The sequence below is a fragment of the Rousettus aegyptiacus genome, unplaced genomic scaffold (assembly GCF_014176215.1).
Source record: "Rousettus aegyptiacus isolate mRouAeg1 unplaced genomic scaffold, mRouAeg1.p scaffold_m13_p_10, whole genome shotgun sequence".
NCBI lineage: Eukaryota > Metazoa > Chordata > Mammalia > Chiroptera > Pteropodidae > Rousettus > Rousettus aegyptiacus.
Window position 1 is genome coordinate 63132465 of NW_023416285.1, and position 26661 is coordinate 63159125.

At 35.1% G+C, this 26661-nt stretch overlaps 1 protein-coding gene across 2 annotated transcripts in view; it reads right to left on the reverse strand.

The window, feature by feature from the left end:
- The window catches only part of CEP135 (centrosomal protein 135), a 67662-nt gene that overhangs the window by 2608 nt on the left and 38393 nt on the right, over positions 1-26661 (reverse strand). For both annotated transcript variants that reach the window (XM_036227917.1, XM_036227916.1), the window contains exons 15-25: positions 25240-25391; positions 16819-16934; positions 16568-16722; positions 16150-16205; positions 15248-15416; positions 14304-14414; positions 13845-14030; positions 7721-7930; positions 6640-6842; positions 5643-5747; positions 3282-3403 (exon numbers count right to left, since the gene is read on the reverse strand). In XM_036227917.1, coding sequence (XP_036083810.1) covers positions 3282-3403; positions 5643-5747; positions 6640-6842; positions 7721-7930; positions 13845-14030; positions 14304-14414; positions 15248-15416; positions 16150-16205; positions 16568-16722; positions 16819-16934; positions 25240-25391 — 1585 coding nt within the window. The remainder of the gene's footprint in view (positions 1-3281; positions 3404-5642; positions 5748-6639; positions 6843-7720; positions 7931-13844; positions 14031-14303; positions 14415-15247; positions 15417-16149; positions 16206-16567; positions 16723-16818; positions 16935-25239; positions 25392-26661) is intronic.

A 26661-nucleotide genomic window follows, 5' to 3' on the forward strand; every position in this document is an offset into this window, starting at 1 on the left:
AAAATAAATATATTTTGACTTCCTTCTCATACTTTTGTATTTTTTTTTCAGTGAGCATATAATAGATACAATAATCAAAAAAGTAAAAACAAAACTGAATTACATATTTTAACTATTATAGAGACATTAAATATGAATTGATACCAATATTTCATATTCATTTCTGAGTACTTATGGACATAGCCCTTAAAGTTAGTTTTGGTTACAATATTTAGAAAAAAGGAATGGAAATAGGTTACCAATTAACAACATCATTAGGATACGCTGGGAATTTGCTAATGGTTGTAGAAGTTTAGTTTTCTAATCCACATCTACTATGATGGCTATAATTAAAAAATGGAAAATAACAAGTGTTGGAAAATTGAAACCCTTACTTTCCTAATGGAAATATAAAATGGTACAGCCATGTGGAAAAAGTTTGGCTGGCACTAAAGAAGTTAAACACAGAATGACCCTAAGACCCAGCAACTCTACTCCTAGGAACTCCCAAAAGATTGAAAAACAGGGACTGAAACAGACACTTGTACACCAATGTTTATAGCAGCATTATTCACAACAGCTAGGTGAAAACCCGGGAGTCTATCAGCTGATGAAAAATAAGCAAAATGTGGCATACATATATAAGGGAATATTATCCAGGCATGAAAAGGAATCAAGTTTTGATACAACCTATGGCATAAATAAACTTTGAAAACATGAGATGAAGTGAAACAAGCCAGACACACATGGACAAATATTGTATGATTTCACTTACATGAATATCTAAATAGGAAAATTCAGAGAGACAGAAAAAAAAGTAGATTAGAGGTTACCAGGGGCTTGGAAAGTGAAGTCCGGAGAGTTATTGCTTAATGGAGAGTTTCTATTTGGGGTGATAAAAAAGTTTTGGAAATAGTGTTAACGGTTGCACAACACTGAGAATTTAACGCCACTGAGGTATACACTTAAAAACAGTTAAGATGGCTAAGCTCGTGTTATATATATTTTATTACAATTAAAAAATGTTACCTATTTCATTCCAGCTTTAGAGATTGCTGGAATCCACTATGTTCTGCATCAGTGATCCTTAAAGTATATATAGTCTAGGGATTCCTAGGAGTCACCAAGGCCCTTTCAAGGGGTCTCTAAGTCAAGCCTCTTTTTAAACACTAAAGAATTATGTGCTTTTTCACTGTTGTTATCTCACAGGGATACTGTTGAGTTTCCCAGAGGCTACATGATATGAAAGGCAAGATAGTAAATACTAGATTTGTGGGCCACAGGGTCTCTATTATAACTACTTAATTCTGTCACTGTAGAAAAGCAGTCTTATACAATACGTAAACAAATGGATGTGGCTGTGCTCCAGTAGAGCTTAGTTTACCAAAACAGGCAGTGGGGTGAATTTTGCCCACAGAATATAGTTCACCAATCCCTGATCTAAAATGCACCTGTGAATTGAGCATGAGAATGTTTGCATTACAACTGTTATGAGGTTTTACAAAGAGAAATTGAACCTCCATACAATCGCATTCAAATTAATGCAGCAGTTAGAAGTTGTGAGGATACAGTGACTGCAGCTAGCAATGAGAAGTGGCCTTCAAAGTGAAAGAGGAAAATATTTTACTCGAACACACACACACACACATACACACGCACGCACGCACGCACACATGCAAAGTGCAGCAATCAGGAATCATTTAAACCAAGCCCTTCAAAGGCCAATAAACCCTGGGGGCATCAGTATGTTAAAGCATATCACATGTTCAATGTTCATAATGAGGCTTCGGAGTCTCTGAGGAAATGCTTATCTCCTATGCATAATTTTTAAAAGAACTGACTTTACTATTTCTGTCAACAAGCTTGCATTTTCCAGTCACCAACCTTTCAAATTCTGGGTCTCACAAGCTTATTCCTATTCATTCCCACCTCCAATGACTCAGCATATCCTTTGACTCCTCTTCAGTCAAATGTGTCCTCGCTCTTTACAACCCCTCTGGAAAACTGTTTCGTCGTATCTACTCAAGCTTGAACATCTGCATGTCCAATGACCTGAAAAGCACTGGACATGCATGTCTAGTGACCTGATAATTTCACTTCTAAGTATATATTCTAAAGAAATGCACACATCTGTTCACCAACATACAGGTACTAGAGTTAATCATAATCTATGTGTAATAGCCTGAACTGGAAATGACCAAATGCCCATCGAGAATAGAATAAATGGATTGTGTTTAGTTCAAATAATGGAATACTATACAGCAACAGAACAACAATCTGTAAGTACACACAACAGTATGGAAGAATTTCACAAATGTACTGTTGAGAAAAAGAAGCCAGAAATGTATGATTTCACTTACAGAATGTCCAAAAACGGGCAAAAGAAATACATGCTTTTAATAATCAGGGCAGTTACTTTTACAGCAGAGCTTATGACCTGAAGGGAGCCCAAGAGAGATAATGTTTTGTTTCTTGATCTAGGTGCAGAATACATAGGTGAGTGTGTTGTTTGTGAAAATTCAATGAGCTGCATATGATGACATGGCACTTTTCAGTATGCATAATTGTTTTTAAATGTGTCCTTTCAATATTATTATAATGATCCTGAACTAATTAGACTGTTCAGTCCATATCTCTTTCTGGTCTCCCTGCCTCTGGTTCCTACCCTCCCCAAAAAGGCCCAAATACAGTTATGAAGTTAATCTACCAGGAACAATTCTTTCATCTTAACCCCTGCCTTATGCTCATCCTATACACAGGAGGACCTTTAGTGGCTCCCCTTGACTTACAAAATAAAGTCTACAATTTCTAATTTAGCCTCCTATTCAATAATTCTGTATATCCCATTCTACCTTCCATGCTTTTCTTCCTCATTGTTCCCCAACATCCTACCATTCCTGTCAGATTCAGTCTACTGTGCCACACACATTCCCTATTCTCTATCTTTGTCTAAAAGAACTGGCATCTATCATTTGTACCTTGAATTAGGCATTTCATCAAAGATTACCCTGCAATATCTCATATTGTCATTTAATGTGTTGTTGTGGCTGTCTTCTCTTTTTTGAGGTATAATTTATGTATAATCAAATGTACGGACTGTAAATGTTCAGTTCAATGAGTTTTTACAATCGTGTATACCCTTGTAACCATCACCACAGCATTCCATTACTCCAAACAAAGGTGGTCAGAAAGCTCCCTGACCACGTTTGCAGACAATCTCCTCTCCCTGCACACAGTAAACTACTTTCTGAATTTTTAGAACCATATATTAGCTTTTTTTGTCCTTGGTGTTACATACATACCTTTCGGATAATTATCTGTATATACGTTTATATGTTCAGGAGAATGTGATGGAGACCTCAGAGTAGAACTAAGCGGCGGTGTGGGAAGACCATGTCGACGCATCTCTTGGATTGCTCGTTCTCTGTCAATAAAGATAAAATAAATAAGAGATTACACCAAAAAGTAGTATACAAATAAAAGATGCTGTTACTATTAATTAAATAATTTCTACTTAATTAGTATTTCTACTAAATTTAAATCCTATGTCCTTATATGATTTTTAAGTTGTGGATAAAAGATTTCAAAGGAGTATGTATTATAAGAGATTCTTTAAAGCCCTTCTGAATACAGATTTTCAAAGGTGGATGGTTCTTCCCTCTGTCCCTTCCTTTCCTACCTCTTCTTGCACATAAATGTAGCCCTCTTCCCTTTTCCTGCCTCAAAACTCCTAAATGTGTAAAGTGAAATAACCCATTCTCTTGGTTATGCTTTCCTTCCATGTCTGTATCTGGGTCTGCCCCACAAAGCATGGGGACTGTGTTACCACTCCTCTGTAGGCTACTCAGTCTCTGGCCTAGACTTTTTCTGCCTCAAGCTCTTCAGTATCTAAGATTTCTACCTACTTGGATGTTTCACAAACTTTTTTTTTCACTATTATTCCCCTAAAGAAAGTTTAGACATTTGATTCCAAAGTGATACCCCAACTCCATGAAATTTTAATACATAAGTACATTGTTTACATGTTGTGGCCCTTTGGAGGGCCATAAATCATTGTGATTCCTAAGGTGTTTTTTGCCACTCTCTCTTCCTCCAAGAACCAATTTTGCCCCCTGGGGTGGTGGTACTGTCCCTTTAACCACCCCAGGGGACAAAATTGGTTCTTGGAGGAAGAGAGAGTGTGGGAAACAAACCTAAAGCAACAAACGAATAGGACAGAAACATGGACCACAGACTAATGATTTCCAGAGGATAAGGGAAGAGGGGGAAGGGGGAAGGTAGATGGGATAAAAGGGGTCAAATATGTGGTGACAGAAAGAAATCTAACTATGAGAAGTGAACACAGAATGATATATATATATATATATATATGCCTTACTATTCACTCGTACACCTGAAACTTACTGGATTTCATTAACCAACGTCACCATAATAAAACTTAATTTAAAATTTTACAATTAATTTAAAATAAAAAAAATTAATTTAAAAAGAATGCATGATCTACTTTGATGGTAAGGAAAAGGAAAGACACAGTCATGTGGGTCAAGGTTTCTCTGAGGACCTGGACAAGGAAAAAGAAGAGAAATTAAGGGGGTCTCCTGGGCAATGGAGAGCTTGCTTTGTGACCCTTGACCTGAAAGAATTTATCATTAAGAAATGGAAATGTTATATGTGTACAGTTTAGCACATTCAGAAACTAGATCTTCTAAATTACATGAGATTAACAAGACTGCTTTCATGACACTGATGCAATCTCACGTTTCAGTTCTCATTGCAATCATAAATACTGAATTCCCGGCAAATTCTGTCTATACTTCATATAAGCACATCACTCAAAAATGTGATGCCAGTGGATAAAAGAACTCAAAAATTGACCTAATAAGCAATCTGACCACTATTTGAGAATGAAATCTCAGAAATGTTGATGTCTATGGTATTAACATAGTAGTAAAGTGTAAAGGAAGTAACTTGATGACTGATTTTCAAATTAGACTTTGATTTTAACTCTTAAAGCACGTCTCATTCCTCTTTATAACACTTGGGGATTAAAATTTTCAACATAATAAAGCAAATGAATCAAAATATAAGAGAGTATGAAAATTACTAAACTGCAGAGAATATATTGTAGAGGTTATGAGCACAGGCTTTAACATTACAGACCTGCCTAGATTTTAGTCTTGACTCTGCTATTTACTATTTGTGTCACCTCAGTTTCCTTTAATATAGGCCTAATAATAGATTATTAGTAGGATTATCAGATACGTATATAGTATCTGGTACATATTTGTTAAATGTACTTATAATAGTCAGCATCATCACTTTTTGGTGATTTGTAATTACAGTTTCCTATTGGACCATATTATCTTGGGCTCTTGTAGAATCCTTACTAGCCTGTTGATTTCCTAACTATAGACTTTGAAATAACGCCCCAATTTTGCTTTGAGGAAGGCTGTAGGAAACATTTATATGATACTTGCTACTTTATTTACTGTAAAGATATTATCTTCCACAAAACTTGTTGCCTTTTCAGGAAGAATTACCACATTTATTTTATCTATTAATGTCAAAAAAAATGCTTGCTATTTGTAAGCCATATTAAATCCTTCTTGGAATAGGATAGGAAATAGATAAAAACATTGTCCAATGCTAAATATTTTTCTTACCGTTCATATCTTTCCGTTGAAATCTGCCTTTTCAGAGCATCATGATCTGTTTGTAATTGTGCCACTTTAGCCCGAAGCATGGTGTTTTCTCGGCTTTGACTAGTTCTTAAAAACAAATTTTATGAATTAAAGAAATGAGTCAAGTGGTATGGATTTTTTTTTCTGTTATTAATAAGTATTGACACATAAAGATGAAAAAAAAAGATCAAGACTTTTCAACAGTAATTTTCTAAGCTTCTGGAGCTTCAAACACAACATTTTCCCATTCATCTCATTTACTTAATAAACATTTACTCAGCCTCCAGTATGTGCTAGGTACTAAAGAGATTCTGGAAATACAAATTTGAACAAGATATGAATTGTAGCCTCAAGATGTAAAGTATCTTCACTGTCCCTTTCTTGATTCCTGCCGCAGAAAGAGAATATTTCTAACTTTTAAACATTAATTATTCCACTTGTACTACCTATTCTGGGTTTCCTTCCCTCTTCTAACAAATATGCCTCTCCATACTAAAAGATACCTTATCAAGCTCCTAAAAGGTTATCAGTACACTTATGAGAGTCAAAGTGCATAACTTTTTCAAAATCTTTTTCATAATCCACAGCATGAGACAAGCCAACTCTCTTATTCTGAAATGCTCTTGTTTGTCTATTCCTCTCTTCCTTCCTCATATTTGGCCATTTTTCTAAAGTTCAATAATTCACTTCCATAGGAACCACCTCTGTGGTGAAGATATAAAATCCACATCTCCAAGCATGATGTGTCTTCTGGACTAAACTCCTGAATTTCCAAAAGCAGCAGCCACTTAAGTAAAATATTTATACAACCCTTCACACTCATATTCTCCTCTCCCCACAAAAACTGAAAACCTATATTTTTTGTTCCTCCAGTGATTTTTGAAACTAATTTATGTTACAAATCTACAAAAATTTACCCAGATTGAAAATTATTTTTGACAAGCTATTTTCCTCACACAGAATGATTTATGATACTTACAATTTGCTTTCTGAAAGGGTTAACTTCTCTTTAAGTAGCTGAATTTCTGTATCCTTCTCGTGAGAGGTTAAATGAGAATGAAATTCTTTATCTCTATTTGTAGCCAACAATGATTCAAGGTTTTTAATCGTAAGTCTCTCACTCGACAGTTGTTTTTTTAATAGCTCTGATTCTGATCTTATATTTTCTAATTCCACCACTACCTACAGGAAAAACAAATAAGATTACTTCAGTACAATTTCAGACTTTCTCTGAAAAATTATCTGCAGAGAGATACACACATCAGTTCCTTCATTTTGGGTACTGAATAAAGATTCTGAATTGCTTTTTTAAGTGTAAGAAAAACATTTTATTTTCAAAATAATCTTTGCTATTTTTTTAAGGGCTTAATTTGGCTACAAGACCTATTCTAACCCTCAAATAGTTTTCTCTAGTACTACCTTGTCAGGAGAGGGTCATTAATATAAAATCCTAAAATACAGCCACTCTATCAGTAAGGAGGCCATTCTGGTCTATTAAATCTCTGTCCTCTGACCAGTCAAGCCAGTGCTGGAACATCTCAGTACCCCAAAATAAAAATGCTATTGAGTGAGTGAAAACTGAAAACATCCATTTTTAAAAACACGCACTGGGTTATTTAAAGTAATGCTTCAGTTTGTGAATGAGAAGCTCCAGTTACCTGAACTTCTAAAATTTAGTTAAGATTAAAATGCCTTGAGATTTTTATCAGAAAAAATATTTTACTTGGAAAGCAAAGAACTGCTCAATCCTTCACTTCGGTCTTATCTTTAAACAGAGAAAGAATGTACTGGGATAGGCTCCTACTCTGTATTTAGAAGAAGACTCATATTCTCCTAAATACCCATCTACTCTAAAACAGACAAGACCTAATTTCATCACAATGTTTGCCAGAGAAATCTTGCAAAGAATCTAGTAGTCAAATTTAGTTGTCAAAATCCTGTAGTCAAAGGTAACTACTCCAAAGAGGAACAAACACATTGGGTAGTGAATGATAAAGTAAAACAATTAGAGTAGGGCTTCATAAAACAATGTGCTACAACAATATCTTTTAAATTCTTACCCTCTCAAATTCAAGGCTTTTGGAATTCAACTGTTGGGTCAAAATATCTTTGCCTGAATCAAGCTTAATACAAAGTTCTCTAAGAGATGACAAATCATTGAATACTGCTGCTTTTTCATCTTCTTGATGTCTTAGCTCTTCTTCTAATCTAGATATGGCTTTTGCCATTGAGGAGATCTGAGATTCATATGCATGGTGTGCATTTATGTGCTAAAAACAAACAAAAAAAGAAACAGGTAAAAAACTAAAGTAACCCAACAATTTTAAAGGCTTAAATCTGTGCAGCTACAACCTCACTTTACAAAAATATAGGAGCCAATTCTGGCATATTTTAAGATACTCTCAAGTAGCTGCCTGCTGTTTAAAGAATGCCTATTTAATGCTTAACAAAATGAACAAAATAATTATTAATCATGGTAACTAAGTACTTCATATATATTTAGAAGATGTAAGATGATAACTATTGTTTTACGGTATTGTGAATATGAAAGATCTCTAAAGTTTTATTAAATTTTTCCTTTATAAATTCTCTTGGTTATAATAATGCCTTTTCAAGAAAAATTAGATACTTATCACTTATCAACTGTCTTTAGATAAACTCTAAATTTCAAAAATGAAGTTTGCTTTAAAACTGAATACCTAAAGTCAAATTTAAATTAAATTTAATAATACACTACTTTGAGATTTTAATAACTGAAATAATGAGCAAAGTTTGAAATACTGGTATTTTTCTTAGAATAATCCACATTTTAAATTTCTCACAATTTAAATTATGAGTGATAAATACAAACTGATTTAAACTCTACTTCTAGAGTTTAGGAAGAATTCCACACTTAGAAATTAAAATTTGAGCAGGTTTTACTGAAATTAATCAACATTAAAACTCACCATTTAAAAAAATTACTGCAAATTATGAGGTGGCTTTTAACAACGGAAATTATTTATTTATTTTTTATGGTGACATTGGTTAATGAAATCCAATAAATTTCATTTCGACTATACACTTTAACAGTAATTTACACACAATATATATTGTGTGTTCACCTCCCATAGTTAGATTACTTTCTGTCACCACATATTTGACCCTTTACCTTTCCCCTCTTCCCTCTACCCTCTTGTAACCACTAGTCTATAGTCCATGTCCATGAGTCTGTTTGTTTGTCCTGCTCATTTGTTGCTTTTAGGTTTATATCCCACATATAAGTGATATATGTGATTTTCAACTTTTTGTCTGGTTTATTTCGCTTAGCATGATTATCTCAAGGTCCATCCAAGTTGTCGCGAACGGCAGTATTTCATTTCTTCTTATGGCTGAGTAATATTCCACTGTATATATGTACCACAGCTTTTTTAGCCAATCATCTATTGTAGGATACTTCGGTTGCTTCCATGTCCTGGCCACTATGAATAATGCTGCTATGAACATCGGTATGTAAATATTTTTTTGGATGAGTTTTCAAGTCTTTGGGGTACATACCCAATAGTGAGATTGCTGGATCATATGGCAGATCCATTCTTAGCTTTTTGAGGAAGCTCCATACTGTTTTCCATAGTGGCTGTACCAATTTACAGTCCCACCAGCAGTGTATGAGGGTTCCTTTTTCTCAGCATCCTCTACAATATTTAACAATGGAAATTTATTCTCTCACAATTCTGGAGGTTATAAGTCTGAAATTTAGATGTCGACAGAGTTGGCTTCTTCTAGAGGTTCCGAAGGAGAATTTGTTCTATGCCTCTCTCCCACCTTCTGGTGGTTGCTGGCAATCCTCGGTGTTCCTTGTTTTGTAGACATATCACTCTAATCTCTACCTCTGTCTTTACCTGTTTTTTTCTCTTGGATCTTCTGTGTCCAGATTTCTCTTATCTTATAGTCTAGTATAATCTCATTTCAACTTGATTACACCTGCGAAAGCCCTATTTCCAAATAAGCAGAAATTTATTCTCACATAGTTCTGGAGGTTACAAGTCTGAAATCCAGGTATTGGTAGGATTGCTTCTTTCTGGAATTTCTAAGGGAGAATCTATTTGATATCTCTCTCTCAGTTTCTGGTGGATACTGGCAATTCTTGGTATTCTTTGACTTAGCAGACATAACTCCAATCTCTGACTCTATCTTCATATGGCGTTCTTCCCTGTGTCTTCTATATTTAAATCTCCCTCATTTTATAAGGATGCCAGTTATTAGGGTCCACCCTAATCTAGTAGGACCTTACTTTAATTTGATTATATCTACAAAGATTATATCTACAAAGACAGTATTTCCAAAGAAGGTCATATTTACAGGTACTGGGGTTAGGATTTAAATATATCTATGCACTACAGATAATCAACACTTTCTCCTAAAAAATGAAGACTACACCATTATAACAACAAAAACAAACTAATAGCCAATCATTCTATAATAATGTAACTTAAATATCCCTGTATTTCAACTGAACTCAAATTTTTATTAAGAGATTTTTATTAGACTGTCTTTATGCCAAGAGTTTATTTAAACCAACATGCAAAAGAATAAAATTGGCCTCTACATTATATCATATACAAAAATTAACTCAAGATGGATCAAAGATCTCAACATAAGCACTAAAACTTATAACAACTCTCAGAACACAGGGGAAAAGCTTCATGACATTGTAGCAGCAATGATTTCTTGACTATGACACCAAAAATACATGTAACAAGAGCAAAAGTAAAGAGACTAGACCTCATCAAAATTAAAAATTTTTATGTATTGAAGGATAAAACTGAGTGAAAGGCAACCCACGGTATGGGAGAAAATACGAAACACATAGGGATTAATTCCAGAATACACAAATAATTCCTACAACTCAAAAACGAAAAAAAAAAAAAAAAACACCCAATTAAAAAAATGGGCAAAGGATTTGAATAGATGTTTCTCCAAAGAAAATCTACGAAGGGCCAATAACCACAGCAAAAGATGCTCAATATCACTAATCATTAAGAAAACGTGGGGGGGGGAAATGGTGTAGATGATAGAGGCTCTATTCATCCCTCTAGAGACCAAATCAAAGCTGCAATGGAAACAAGGAGTAGCAGCAAGAAAATATCGCCTGGGATCTAGATGAACAAGCCATACAACTAGGGAGAAGTCCAAGATATCACCCTGCAACAGCTGAAGGTAGAACGGGGCAAGGATGCAGGGCTTTCGAGTCTTGGGCAGCTGAGTGGGAGGATGGCTGCGGCATCGGCCACGGCAGACGCCTCTTAAAGGGCCAGCGTCCGCGAGAGGATTTTCGTTGTGAAGGACTTGCTTGATCAGAGCACCAGAGCCGACTGGGCTGTGTGCAGGGGGCACCAGGGACTTACAGGGAGACGTTTTCGGAGTGAGGACCTAGGGGAGATTCACTCTACACAGAAGTGCCAGCAGTATCCACTGTTCTTTGTTGAGCCCTCCCCACTACCAGTATGTGGGACACAGAGCCTCTAGAGCCGTGATGTCATGGATAATTGGATAACAGAAGTCACTCCACCCAGAGGATTCCCTGAAACCCCAACTCCCTCAACTTGTGGCCCCACACAAGCCACATCCAGGTGTGTCCTCAGTGAGTCAGATGCTCCTTGCTGAGCAGCGCCTAGACTCACATTGGAGGCAGCTGGCCTCCGTTTCTGGTGTGGCCTCCTGAGGCAACTATAAGCACAGCATCTGTGGATTGCTTGCTGAATCTCAACAGGTGGCCCTGGAGGGGCAGAGGCTTAGGCTAAATTCGGTCTGTAGCTGAACCCCTCTCAGGACTGTGCCACTGGACATCTACCTCACAAATCCACACTAATAAGACTGGGAGACTTAGGAGCTTTGCTTAGTACACAGGAACAGACACGGAAAAGTAGCCAAAATGGGAAGGCAAAGAAGAAGAAACCATATGAGAGACCAGAACAGAGATCCAGAAATAATGGAGTCAAGTAATCTAATAGATGCAGAATTCAAAACACTGGCTATAAAGATGTTTAATGAACTTTTGGGAAGTGCAGATAAATTCAGTGAGAACTTCAACAAAGAGATAAAAAGCATAAAAATGGAAATGGAAATTATAAAAGGGAACCAGTCATAAATGAAGAACACATTATCTGAAATGAGAAGTATAGTAAATGGAATAAACAAAGTGAATAAAGAATCAAATGCCGTATCTAGAGGATGAGAAAGCCAAGGACACGCAATCAAAACTGCAAAATAAAAGATGCCAAGACTATGAAAATAATTTAAGGAGCATATAGGACATTATTAAGGGTCGAAATATCTGTCTGAATGGCATAACTTAAGAAAGAAATAATGATGGACAACTTCCCTACCCTGGTGAAGGAAATGGACATAAAACCTGAGGAAGCTCAGAGAATTCCCAAAATCAGGGATCCAAAGAGGTCCACACAAAGACACATCATAATTAAAATGCTAAAGTTTAAATACAAAGAAAAAAATATTAAAAGCTGCAAGAGAAAAACAGATAATTATTTATAAGGGAACACCCATAAGATTGGCAGCTGATTTCTCAAAACAAACTACGCAGGACAGAAGGGCTTGGCACAAAATATTCAACAAGATGAAGACCCAAGATCTACAACCAAGGATACTTTACCCAGCAAAGCTATCATTTAGAGTTGAAGGACAGATAAAGAGCTTCCCAGACAAAAATAAGCTGAAGGAATTTATCAACCCCAAGCCAGGAAATGTTGGAGGGACTTCTTTAAGGAGAAAAAATACAAAAGAGTCACTTCAGATTAATAGACACACAGAGACTAAAAGGAAGGGGATGGAAAAAGATATTGCTTTGATGGACCTAGAAGGTATTTAAGTCAGACAGAGAAAGATAAACACTATATGATTTCACTTATATGTGGAATCTAAGGAATAAAAAGAATAAACTAACCAAAAATAGACTCACAAATATAATGGACAATTTGGTGATGGGACAGAGGGGAGGAAGGTTTGGGGGGCTGGGAGAATGGGGTGAAGGGTTAAAGAAGTACAAATTAGTAACTGATAGATGGTCACAGGAATGGGGAGCACGGCATAGGGAATATAGTTAGCATTAATACATTGGCTAAGTGGAGGGTCAGGGGAGGGAGGGAGCACTTTAGGGGATCATTTTATGAACTATAAAGATGTCTAACCAATGTAATGTATACTTGAAACTCATTAAAAAGAAATCTCACCATAAAATATATGAAAATTCAAAAAAAAAAGAAAGTCAAATCTAAATGTGACATCCTTTACTCCCATAGGGATGGCTATCATAAAAAGAAAAAAAAAAAAAAACACCCAGAAAATAACAAGTGTCAGTATGAATGTGGAGAAACTAAAACCCTTACATTGTTGGTGGGAATATAATATGGTGCAGCCCTTGCAGAAAAATGTATGACAGTTCCTCAAAAACTTAAAGTAAAATTACATATGATCCAGCAATTAAACTTCTGGATATACTCTAAAGAACTGAAATCAATGACTCCAATAGATATTGTACATCCATGTTCAAAGCAGTATTACTCTCAATAGCCAAAGGTGGAAATAAACCAAATGTCTATTGACAGATGCAAGGATAAACAAAATTAACTTATATATACAGTGAAATATTATTCAGCCTTAAAAAGGAATGAAATTCTGACCATGCTATAACATGGATGAACCTCATGGTTAAGTGAAACTTAAATGAAACAAGCCAGTCACAGAAAGACAAATATTATATGATTCCACTTATATGAAGTACATAGAGTAGTCACTGTCATAGAGACAGAAAATAGAATGGTGGCTGCCAGGGACTGGGGGAGGGAGAATGGGTAGTTGGTATTTAATAGGTACAGAGTTTCAGTTGGGGAAGATAAAGTTCTGGAGATAGATGATAGTGATAGTTGCACAATAATGTGAATGTAGTAACTGCTACAAAACTGTATACTTAAAAATGGATAAAATGGTAAATTTGATGTTATGTACATTTTACTACAATAAGAAAAAGTAATGAGAGCTCTTAGGCAAATTATCGGAAAGACAAAAAATTAGCACTGAACTTGATTTTATCAATACTTAACCCTCACTTCGATAAAGTACTTTCGAATGTTTTGTTTTATTAAATAATGTCTTTACGAGACATTACAAGACAAATAAATATATTACCTCCTGAATTTCTTTTTCTAACAGCTCCACTCTTTCACGAAGGTGTCTCCTCTCTGTGTCAATAGAAAGAAGTTCGAGGCGAACTGAGCTGCTTTCTCCCTCAGCTTGATGGGCTTTGACCTCCCAGTCTTCAGCACGGTTATGAAGCATCTGAAATCTATCTAACAAATCTTGATTTTCTTTTTCCTGGTTTTAAGCATAATTAAATTGTTTCTAAATTAGTAATTGTCATTTACTGTAATACCTATGTCATAAACATACACACAAATTGGGATTTTTGTTTTAATGTAGGAAGCATAAGCTATCTGTGCAGATACTATACTAAGATCTGTGGGAATTCATAAAAAGACAAAAAGCAAGATCTCCACTCTCATAAGTTAATATCTAATAAAGACAGAATAAAGAAATATGAAAGAATGAAAAACAGTCAGTCTTACATCCAACCTAAACATTTTTCACCTTAGCAGCCATTAAGCTCTCCCATCGTGACACCTCGGTTATGTAATTATGAACCCTACTCTTCATTTCTTCTTTTTCTTGCACTGCTGCTTCCAATTCCAATGAGATTTCCTATAAATCAGAAAATTTAAGACAAATCTAGAATGAACATAGAACCTAATAAGTTCTATTTATATTCAAATGGTTACTTTTGAATTTGGGAAGTAAGAGAGAGCAGGAAACAGGGAGAAGTGTTTCTAAGTGTTACTTTCACTCATTTTTCCTGACTGATCTTGACTTTTTAACGAAATAGTAACACACATCTCCCACAATAGTCCTACCCATGTATCTAGTATTTATATTTAGAGCTAGCTATGCTCAACAGTCGACATTTTTAAAAATTCATGTATCGGCAATAGGCTTTATATTAAATACTGAAAGTAATTTTAAGAAAAACAAAATATTTAAAATAGGAAAATTATCAGTCTTCTTAGTATAATCCTTTAATAAACCAGCACAAACAAAACCAATACCTTTCAATATCTGCCATTCTAAATTATTCATTAATTTACTCACAGGTCTATCTCTAAGCCACTTGAAGTATGAATAATTAAAATTTATAATGAGTCCTTAAAACACAGCAACTGAGGTCCACATCCAGTGGGGTGATAAAAATTTCTGTCACAGAGAATATCATGCTATCAGCTTTAGGATTCCTTGTAACAAAGACCGAAATGGTGAGACCACAGTTGTACCCATTACACACCCTGTAACTTATAGCAGCATTCTTAACCACATTTTTAAATACCTTTATAGATACCATTCTCCTAATGAATTATTTGTTGTTATTTATATTATTATATTAAATGAGAAAATATATTTAGAACTTTAAGATTTAGCAAATAATAAATATACTATAAAAATGTAGACTGTAAAACTATCAAATTTTATGCATTTGCTCATACCTGATTTTCTCTTGCCACTGTAGCCAGGTCATCTTGTAATCTTCTATTTTCCTTAAAAGATATTTCTTTAGATTTTCCTACTTCATCAAGTTCTTTGTGAGCTGTATCAAGCTGGCGCCGGAGGCTGCTTATCTCACGGTCCCGACTAGTTAGAGTTTCTTTTAGCTGGCTGTTGCATTAGTAATGTGGAAATAAGCAAGAAAGCTTCTTGAAAAATTTAGTCCATTTAAAAGAAAACTGTTGTACTCTGAATTAAATATACTAAGAATATAAGAAATTATAACTACTATATTAAGACACTACTTAGGTAAAGTAGATTTTAGCTCTGTACCAGTCATGAGCAAATAAAGCCATAAAATAAATGTATTATTTAAAAAAGTCAAGTAAAAACAGAAGACTTTCAAGTGTTAGGAGATTCATCTAACAAATAATAGGGTAACAGATTCAACTGGAAAATATTTATTTAATGTTCAATTCACCACTATTATGTAAGGGTATACAAAATAAATATAATTAGTGACTTCTGAAGTAGAGAGACTAGACAGAAAATGTAAAATTCTGTAACACTGTTCAAGTTAGATTTAGATGTAGAATAAATTCAAGACTGGCTACTAAAGTAATCTAAGTTTTAAGAATTAGGGCTTGCATTGGGTAGTTACAATAAAGAGCAAGTAGGGATGTAAAAGAATAATTAAGATATAACTGTTTAGATGTGGATAACAGAAGAGAGGAAGTTAAAGAGAATAACATTTTCATGCAGGAGCCTGAGAAAATGATGCTGCTGATGTCAAAACCAGAAAAGTTGAAAAAAGAAAGTATCCTATTGTCAGTTGACACTTAAATAAAGCTGCATTCAGTGAAAATGTTGAAAAATGATGGATGACATTTCATTGCTTACTTACTTCAGAGAAGATTCATACTCTGAGACTGTTATCTTCATCTGAGCAATTACTTTTTCCTATAGAAATTACAAAAATAGATAAAATTTGAAACAATTCATATAGTAACGTCTTTAGTTGAATTTATATAATTTATAACACTTATATAGTTCAAATCCAATTAAATAATTATGCTATAGACAAAAGTTCCAAGTAAATATGTTTCCATGTCCCAACTGTCTTTTACATAATTTGCCTGTTTCTATCTACTCTAAGAATTTGAATTGTTTCCTTGAGTTTGCTGTAATCAAAGCTGATTTAGAAGCTATGGCCTGGGTTTTAAGAAGTTGTATATGGGTGATAACTGTGTATTTGAAATATGTAGTTTTCAAATCTTCTTTTCTGTTCAGATGCTGGATAAAAATATTTCACAGTCACATACTTTATTAGCTAGGTTTTCTTGCAAGTTTGCAATCTGTTCTGTCTTCTCATCTACAGTCTCCTGAAGAAAGTCTTTTTCTTTATCAATAACACCAATGGTCTTTTTCATTACATGAGCCTCTTCGTCTTGTGAAGTCATCTTAAGGTGCATTTTACCTATAAATGAAGTGTATGTTAGTGAAAGTAAATCAGGATTAGCAAAAATAAAAAAATAATAATAATAATATATATATATATTTTTTACATGCTTACTTATTTTTTCCTCCAGTATTTTAATTTGTGCTTGGGCTGATTCAAGTTCACCTCTTTTTAAGGAAAGTCGGTGCTGATAATCATCAAGTGATCGCTGTAGCTGCTCATTTACTAGCCTAAAGAATTGGTGGACAAAAACAAATGATATTTTTTATCGCTGGTAGAAATAATTTTTTAAAAATGAGAGATTTTAAAAATATTTTTCTTCTTTTTAAAGTTGTTTATTTTTTTTAAAGCTCTTCCAGTATAATCAATGACATTATATATTATTTCTTGCCATCTACCATTTTCTTCAAAATGGTTCCATCCTCCTAAAAATAATATAGTATAAAAATCAAATTAATTATGTACTCTTTTCCAGAGGCAGTTTTAAAGCTTCCTGGTAGTTTTAAAGTTCGCAGTTTCTTAATATCAACCCTGTCTCTTAAAATCTATTTCTAAAAGTGGTGGCAAAAAGAAAGTCCTGTTTTTACAGTATAGCCTAGAACTTCAAAGGAATATCCATATATCCTAACCATGCAGACCAGTGAGCTTTTAATTTTGCTTCCTTTTCTGACTTTTTTGGTGGTAGTCAACTAGAGGTCATAGTAAACTGGGGAAGTAGGCATTTATTGTAGTGATATGAGGCTTTAAGACTAAGTATTTTGCTACATTTCAGGGAGCAAAATAAAGGACATATAGAACTAAAGACAATTTCAGAATAATCACTTACTGATCAGTAAGATTATTTTTCAGAAGTAACAAGAATTTGCTCTCATGTCATCTAAGAGTCTTTGAAATAATTTTAGTCCTGACCTAGGAGTCCTTAGCTCTGCCTTGCTGGGAAGACATGAGTCTCATCTCAAGCTACTTATTGGGAAGTCCCATAGGTTTGTTTGAGGATAAGGCAGGGAAGATGCCAAGAGTGGCTTAGCTTAGAATTGCCTAATGTGGAGGAGGTTTGGATTCTGAAACCACTAGTAAGGTGGGACAGCTCCAGGGAAATGAAAAAGTTTTACTGGCAATACTGAAGTATTCTGAAAGACAAAGGACATGACCCTGACTGCTTTAACAGTAAGTGAATGGTGACCCAGAGGTAGGGAGGAAAGTCAAGCTGAGAATGACTTCTTTAGAAATGCACAAACAAACATATCCAGTTAGGAAGACTTTATGTTCAAGCAATTTAATTCATGAAATTATCTGGGTCCAGGTGACTGCACTGTGTTTAAGCTGTTCCTAAAAGCTATAGTGATTGCTCCGAGGGATATAACTATGAGAAGTAGAAAAAGAAGAAAGCTAATATTATATTGGTTTTTTATATAATATTAGCTCTTATTCCTAGAGTGGTTCCATAATCAGAACTATTATCCCAATTTTATAGAGACAAATAACCAATAACTTGTCCAAGGTAACACAGCTTTTAAAGTAAAGATATAAATCCAAGCTAATCTAACCTGATTATCATTGTTTTTCTACCATATCACATTGTGCTCTATGAAGACTACAGGGAGACCAAAATCCTCTATGTGGAAGGGAAAATGTCTTCCGATAACGTATACAGAGTCCTTTCAAAAACAGAATGGCCCAAGGAGTTCCTAATGAAGGACACTGAGTTAGTTGACAGTACTTGAAACCCTAAGTCTAAACATAAAAATCTCTTTATATCTAAATTCATAAGCAGGGTTAATTCCTAATGAAAGCAGGGCTGATAAAGGCAGAATAACATGTTGACTGATTATACATACAAAGGAGGTGTTTAGTGAGTCCTAAAAAATAGCTTTGCCTTTTCCTATTCTAGTGTAGACAGGGACGAGGACAACAGAGATTCTACAACAGATCTTGGATATAACTTTTCTGACAGGAGTATTGCTGCTAAGATAAAGGTTTTCTTATTGAAAGAACTGTTACAAAGTTCATAGGGAAGAATAGTTGAGTGACTATCATATCATTTGTTCATCACGGTGTTTGGAAAAAAAATTTTGAGGACTTTCTGATAACTAAGTTCTTAGGAAAAATGAACCAATTTCTTAGCTTTGAAAGTGCTATAAACATAGCAAAGGAAAGTGATGATTTCCCACCAGAATGTCAACAATAAAACTTCACTTAGAATCAAAGTTCTAGCTCTCTACTACCCATGTGGTATGCATGCTTTCATTTTAGGGGGCAAAAACAATTACTTCCCTTCATAATGAAGTATATGTATATTCTTAAGCATCTTATTTGTTTATTTAACATTTTATTTATTGTCTCCCCTCCCCTCTGGTAACCACTAGTCCATTGTCCATGTCCATGAGTCGCTGTTTGTTTGTCCTGTTCATTTGCATAATGGAGTATATTTTAAACAAAGACAGCATCTTAAAAGGTCCCTTATTCATAAAAAGTGTTCAGGTTCTAAAATGGAGCTGAAGTTCCATCTAAGAGGGGTAGGTTTGGAGTTTTAATGAACTAATAGATGAAAGAGATATGGTATTGTTTTATTTTAGCTGTCTCCAAGAGTCTATGGCCCACTACTATCTGAGAAAGGCTACTATCAAGTATCATTTCTTAGAGAGCCAGAGTGGGGACAGGGGATCAGGGCTGGCTTCTCTTTCACCTTTCTGCAAAGGGATGACAATTTTATCTGGTGGCCCTAGTTCTCTTGGCCCTTTCAAGTCCAGCCCATGAGCTCAGCTGTCCTTACTTAGGGCCCTGGCTCCTCTTCCTGTCTTGGGAGAAAAAAATGTTAGGCATGCCCAGAAGACAGTTCTTAGGCATCTTAAGGAATCTATGAACCTTCTTTTCCTTTTCTAAAATGGTTTTCAATTCCTTTAAAAAATGAATACTTCTCAAGGGAGAAGTTATATTTGATTTTCTGAATACACCCAAATCCTACTGTAACGACTGATAACCTATTGCCATAATATTAATTCTACCTAGTTCATGGACCGGGAAAACCTGCTAATGTGTTTCTTTAATGCTGAATAACTTCCCAGTTTTGAAGAAGGTTTATAGATAACTAAACACTAAGGTGAACTGAAAACAGTCTGAAGATATTTTCAGCTGCAGGAATCTAAATATTTAGAGCCTCAGAGCTAGAAAATTTGAGGTTGAAGGATATTTACTACGGGGTTGAGAAAAGTCAGTTGTCTAACTGGGCTGGAGATTGTCTTTAAGCAGAGTTTGGCAAAGTATGGCCTGTACCTGTTTTTTGTAAAATCTAAAAACCAAGAATGGTTTTTACATGTTTAAATGATTGAAAAAAATTTTCAATAAAAGATTAATATTTTGAGACATAAAAATTATATGAAGGTCAAATTTCAGTGTCCATAAAATTGTATTGGACCACAACCATACTCCTTCATTATATATTGTCTATAGCTGCTTTTGCGCAACAAAGGCAGGGTTGAACAGGCGAGACAGAGACCAGAAGGCCTGCAAAGTCTAAAATACTTACTCTTTGTCCTTTTACAGAAAAAGTGTATGGATCCTGGCTGTAGAGATGGCTAGCATGCTATTAGAAGCTAAGACTATCTTATCCTAGGTAGAGTGAAGTTGCTTTATAGTATTTTTGCTATAAAGTTTTAATTTGGGGCATTTAATGCCAGGTCCCGTTAAACACTAAAATTCAAGGGAGATGACAGTTATTTGTTTAATGGGTAGTTATAAAGTGGAATTTTATATTATGACCTCTGGTACTGCACCAAAAGACCAAACCAAAGATCCTCTATTTGGACAGTTAGAAACTATGTTTGATATAGTCTTTTGAAAAGAAACACAAAGAAACAGACATCCCTGAAAATACTGCTTAGAGGCACTGAAATCTGGTGAAAAATGCCTGATTCAGGGAGAGAGAAGATGGGTACACCAGGCACATAGAATGGAACATAGGATTCATCTTATCAGCTTCTCAAATGTCTTCATGTCTTCAAGGGAAAGAGAACTTGGTGTGATTAAAGGGGCAGCAAGATCTCTATTAACTATATTGAAAGTAGCATAAGGTTTAAATAATGTGGCTTTGCTTCCACACGGTGCTTGGTGTTATGATTTGTTCTGAGTTTAGCTTTGGATTTGGCTTGAACTCATGGTTCTACCAATGCATACTTATGTGAAGAATGTGATTGCCACACGTGTCTCAGAGACAAGGTAAGTCAGATTTCTCTGTAAAAGCAAAAAAAAAAGTTATGAAATCATGAAATTTCCCAGGTTACATAAAAAACTCCCAACAATCCGTTCCTAAACACCTAGGTGAGGAAAGCAGCAGATTGAGCTCACAAGAGAAAAGGGTATTAGTATAACAAAAACACCAAAGGAGCTATAGCAAGGTATTCAAGAGAGGGCCATGAAATCTCGGCCTAAGACTGTGAAGGACCTCTTGTGAGGGAAGGAGAGTTGTGGCAATAGTCTGAAGGAAAAACCAAAATGGATTAAATGCCAGGTCCAGTCAACTGTTGGACATAAAAGGGGAAAAGGTAGATTAACAATTCTGTATGACAGAAATATACCATCGTACCTGTATTTTGAAGATGAATATAGACATGAACCAGACAAGAAGCTCTCCTTCATAGGATGTATGTAGTGCTTGCAAAAAAAAAAAAAAAGAAAAAAAGGGGGGGGAATAGAAGGTAGGAAAAAGCAGCTTCTACTTTATTTTTCCTAAAATCTAACTAATCAAGACTTGTTGTCAGAGCAACAAAAGAGCAAAAATTAAAGATGCCCTATATGAGTTCCTAATATAGTATTCCTTAAACAGACATATCCAGCTCTTGGTCTTATTTCAATAAGTTTTGTTTGTTAAATCAGAAACCCCTTATGAATACTGTCTCGGGCCTTTCTCTTCATAATTATTCCTTTGATTTTCAATTCTGTTGTTTATTTTACTAAATATTTTTGCAATTTCCAGTGTTTATATATTAGACCCGAGTATTCTTTTTCTATCATTGCTTTTTATCCTTCTGAGTTCTGATTTCTAGGTGAATTTCTTGAGGTTGTTTTCTATTTCACCAAATAGGTTTTCTGATATATCTATTCTGTTCACTAATACTTTGTTTTAATTTATCAATCTTTTTTCCAATCATCATTATTAATACAATCCTTCCTCATCTCAAGTTGTTACTACTTCATGACCATGACTGATTTAGTTTCAAATATGCAATGTCATACTGACATCTGAAAATCTTTTCCCAGTTCTTACTGCAAACCTAATTTAGAGAGAAATATTTCTTCTGATTCTTCAGAGTGAATTCTTCAGAGTGCTTCCTTTGGTTTTCTGTATTCTGAATTGACCAATGGCTAACCAATGACCCAGTCACCTAATGCAAATCTTATGCGTTACTGCATCTTTTTCTCATTTCCATGTAAGTCATTCAAGTTCTTCTGATTTTATGAAAGAAATCTTTCCTACATCTGGCCTTGTCTTCCAAGTTCACTGCCACTCTTTTAGTCAAGACACATGGCCCCTACTGTTTGTCACCAGTTTCTTAACTCTAAACCCATCTTCCCAATTTTTGCCAGAGTTAACCATTTAAAAAATATATATATTTAATTACTTTCAATATACATTACACTGTACATTTCATAAAATGATCCCAATTGCTCCCACCTTCCCCTGACCCTCCACCTAGCCAATGTATTAATGCTAACTACATTCCCTATAACATGTTCCCCATCCCAGGGACCATCCATCAGCTACTAATTTGTACTTCTTTAACCCTTCACCCCATTCTCCCAGACCCGCAAAACCCCTCCCCTCTGTCCGTCAACAAATTGTCCACTATATTTGTGAGTCTGTTTTTGATTAGTTTATTCTTTTTATTCCTTAGATTCCACATATAAGTGAAATCATACAGTGTTTATCTCTGTCTGACTTAAATACCTTCTAGGTCTATCAAAGCAATATCTTTTTCTATCCCTTTGCTTTTCATATGTAGGGGTCTTGTTTTCTTATCCTTTCTGCCACTCTATCTTTTGGTTGGAGCATTTCTTTTCCATTTAAGTAACTTATTGATAGGACTGTAGTTGTTACCATTCTTTAGTTCTGTTTTTGATACATGTTTTTCTTCTTAAAGAAGTCCCTCCAATATTTCTCGTAATACTGGCTTGGTGGTGATAATTCCTTTAGCTTATTTTTGTCTGGAAAGCTCTTTATCTATCCTTCAACTCTAAATGATAGTTTTGCTGGATAAAAATACCCTTGGTTGTATATCCTGGGTCTTCGTCCTGTTGAATATTTTTTGCAAGCCCTTCTGTCTTGCATAGTTTGTTTTGAGAAATCAGCTGCCAGTCGTATGGGTGTTCCCTTATAAGTAATTATCTGTTTTTCTCTTGCAGCTTTTAAATATTCCTTCTTTGAATTTAAACTTTGACATTTTAATTATTATGTGTCTTTGTGTGGACCTCTTTGGATCCCTGATTTTGGGAATTCTCTGAGCTTCCTCAGGTTTTATGTCCATTTACTTCACCAGGTAAGGAAAGTCGTCCATCATTATTTCTTCAAACAGCTGTTCAACATCTTGATTTTCTTCAGTTACGCCAATCAGATGGATATTTGAACCCTTAATGGTGTCCCATATGCTCCTTAAATTACTTTCATAGTCTTGGCATCTTTTATCTTGCCATTCTGATTGCATGTCCTTGGCTTTCTCATCCTCTAGATAGGGCATTTGATTCTTTTCTTTATTCACTTTGTTTATTCCATTTAATATACTTCTCATGTCAGTGTTCTTCATTTCAGACTGGTTCCATTTTATAATTTCCATTTTCATTAGTATATTTTTTATCTCTGTTGAACTTTTCACTGACTTTATCTACACTTCCCATAAGTTGTTTTAGCATCTTTATAACCAGTGTTTTGAACTCTGCATTTGTTAGATTGCTTGACTCCATTATTCCTGGATCTCTGTTCTCTTCTCTCATATGGTTTCTCCTTCTTTGTCTTCCCATTTTGGCTGCCTGTCCATGTCTGTTTCTGTGTACTAAACACAGCTCCTATGTCTCTCGGTGTTATCAGTGTGAATTTGTGAAGTAGGTGTCCAGTGGCACAGTCCTGAGAGGCGTTCAGCTGCAGGCCAAATTTAACTCAAGTCTCTACCCCTCTAGCACCACCTGTTAAGATTCAGCAAGCAATCCACAGATGCTGTGCTCATAGTTGCCTCAAAAGGCCACACCAGAAACCGAGGCCAGCTGCCTCCACTGTGAGTCTAAGTGCTGCTCAGCATGGAGCACCTGACTCACTGAGGACACACCTGGATGTGGCTTGGGTGGGGCCTTGAGTTAGGGAAGGCAGGGTGTCAGGAAACTCTCTGGGCAGAGAGACCTCTATTTTCCAGTTTGATGACATCACAGATATGGATGCTCTGTGTCTGCGCACTGAGAGTGGGGAGGGCTAATAAACAAGGAACAATGGACACTGCTGGCACTTCTGTACAGAGGGAGTATCGCCTTGGCCTTCACTCTGACAATGTCTCCTTGTAAGTCCCTGGTGCCCCCTGAGCACAGCAAAATCGGCGCTGCAGAGCAAGCAGGTCTGTCACTGCGAAAATCCACTCGCAGAGCCAGCCCCTTTAAGAGGCTTCTGCTGCTGCTGCTGACGCTGCCACTGCCGCAGCTGCAGCCTCCATCCCACTCAGCCGCTCTGTCCTGGGCAGCCCCGAGTCCTCGCCCCGTCCTACCTTCTGCCATTGCAGGGTGATTTCTTGGTTTCTCCCTAGTTGTATGACTTGTTTATCTAGAACCCAGGCGATTTTTTCTTGCTGTTCCTCCTTGTTTCCGTCACAACTTTGATTTGTTCCGCCGAAGGGATGAACAGAGCCTCTTATCATCTACACCATTTTTTTTCCTCCCCAGAGTTGACGTCTTAAAAGGCATGCTGTTCATGTCACACCCATGGTTAAAAATTTGTTTTCTATGTTTTTAAGGTAAAATCCTGACCCTCTTGGTTATCATACCAACTTCGTCAAATTCTGACTCCTCCTGTAGATACAGCCTATTTTTCCATATTGACCTTCTTGTCATTATTCAGACATATCACCTTTTTTAGACTCTGTATATGAAAACTCTGAGTTTATATTTCTTTGAAAGAAGAAAGAGAAGGACAATGACATAGGTAGCAAAAAATTAGTAATTTTCAGCAATCTTGCACTATGGAATACAAATGATCTGAAGTATCTGTTAGAGGGATTTTTGAAAAAGTAAGTACAAAAACTTTTGCCTGTTATCATATCAATCTGTGAAGTCTTTGAAAATACAGATACTTAAAACCTGCTCAGATTCACACAGTGAATAAGAACCTCCAGAGATCAGCCCCCAAAACCATACTTTTCAAAAGCTCTCTAGGTGATTCCGCTGCCAGGCCAACTTTGGGAACTACGGCTCATAAGGCCTAGTCCCAAAGTGCCACCATAATCAACCTTACATAGCCACAAAAATTTTTCCCAGGAGAGAAATAAAAAAATTCTATAAACTTACCTAAGTGAGTTCATCTCTGTTTTCTGAAGAGAGGAGTCACCAGCCACATGATTAAGTTTATGGGCTTGAAGTTTTGCTTTGCTCTCTAATGAATCTATTGCTTCTTTCATTATTAAAATTTTAGACTTTAATTCACAGTTTTCATCTTCAAGCTATAAATTTTAAAAATTAATAGGTATATGTCTCAGTTTTGTTTTCATTAAGTTTTCCTTAAGCCCATTTTAATAACATTTATTGAAAAAAATGAAGAAAATATATTTATTTAAAAATACTCCAAAGTCATATGTACACTTTAGGTTTTATATATTAGAATGGACATACACATTTATCTCTACTTTTCAAAATCATTCAAAGAAAAGATACAAAAAAAAAGCAGGAAAGGAAAAAAGACTATATCCACGACAATGAAAACAGGAAGAGAAACAATTAACAGAAAAGAATTTTGAAGAATTTCTAAACAGTAAGTAGACAGGACTGAATTAAAAAAAAAAATCAGAGCAGAAAATACTGTACCCCATTTAGGTGGTGAACACACACCTGAAACTTATTTGATTTTATTAATCAATGTCACCCCAATAATTTTTAGTTAAAAAAAATACTGTAACCCAAACACAAATGGGCAAGACAAATTAAAGAAACTATAAAATTTTACTTTAAGGAATAAAACATAACCTGACTTAATGTTAAGACATACTATGTTTCTGAATGAAAACACAATATTGAAAATGTATTAAAATTTCCTGAAATAACTGTAAATTTAATGAAAATTTCAATAGGAATCCTAACAACTTTTTTTAAAATAAAGGGGAGTGGCTTAGATTTCATTCTAAAATTAAGGAAAAAATGTGTGGAAAACACAGGAAAATTGGGGGTGGGAGAAAAATGCAAGTAGATTTGTCTTATAAGATACCAAAATAAATTCGAAAGCTACTATAATTAAACAGGTATGGATTTCACATAGAAATGGACAAGCAAATACATGTACACAAATGTAAATTTAGAAAAGGTAGCACCTTAAGGAAGTGGAAAGAGAATTAACTCTTTAAAAATAGAGTTGGGACAGCTACTTATTGAAGAAAAATATTAGACATATTTCTATTTTATTTTACATACAAAATAAATTCTAGATGGAATAATACTTGATATATAAAATTCTAAACCAAGAAATATTAATGATAAATGTCTCCCAGTTAAAACTGTAAACTGACCACACACATTTTATTAAACTGACCATATTCTTTTTCCTCTGAAAACAGTGCTAAAATGACAGTAAAAAAAAAAAAAAATTTATACATTCTTAAGGATGTCAAGGAAAAAAAAGTCGAGAAATGCCTTCAATATCTTGTGGAAGACAAAAAGAATAGACTGAATAGGGACCAAAATGGAAGAAAGATACAATCTAAAGTAGTTTCTGAACCTAGG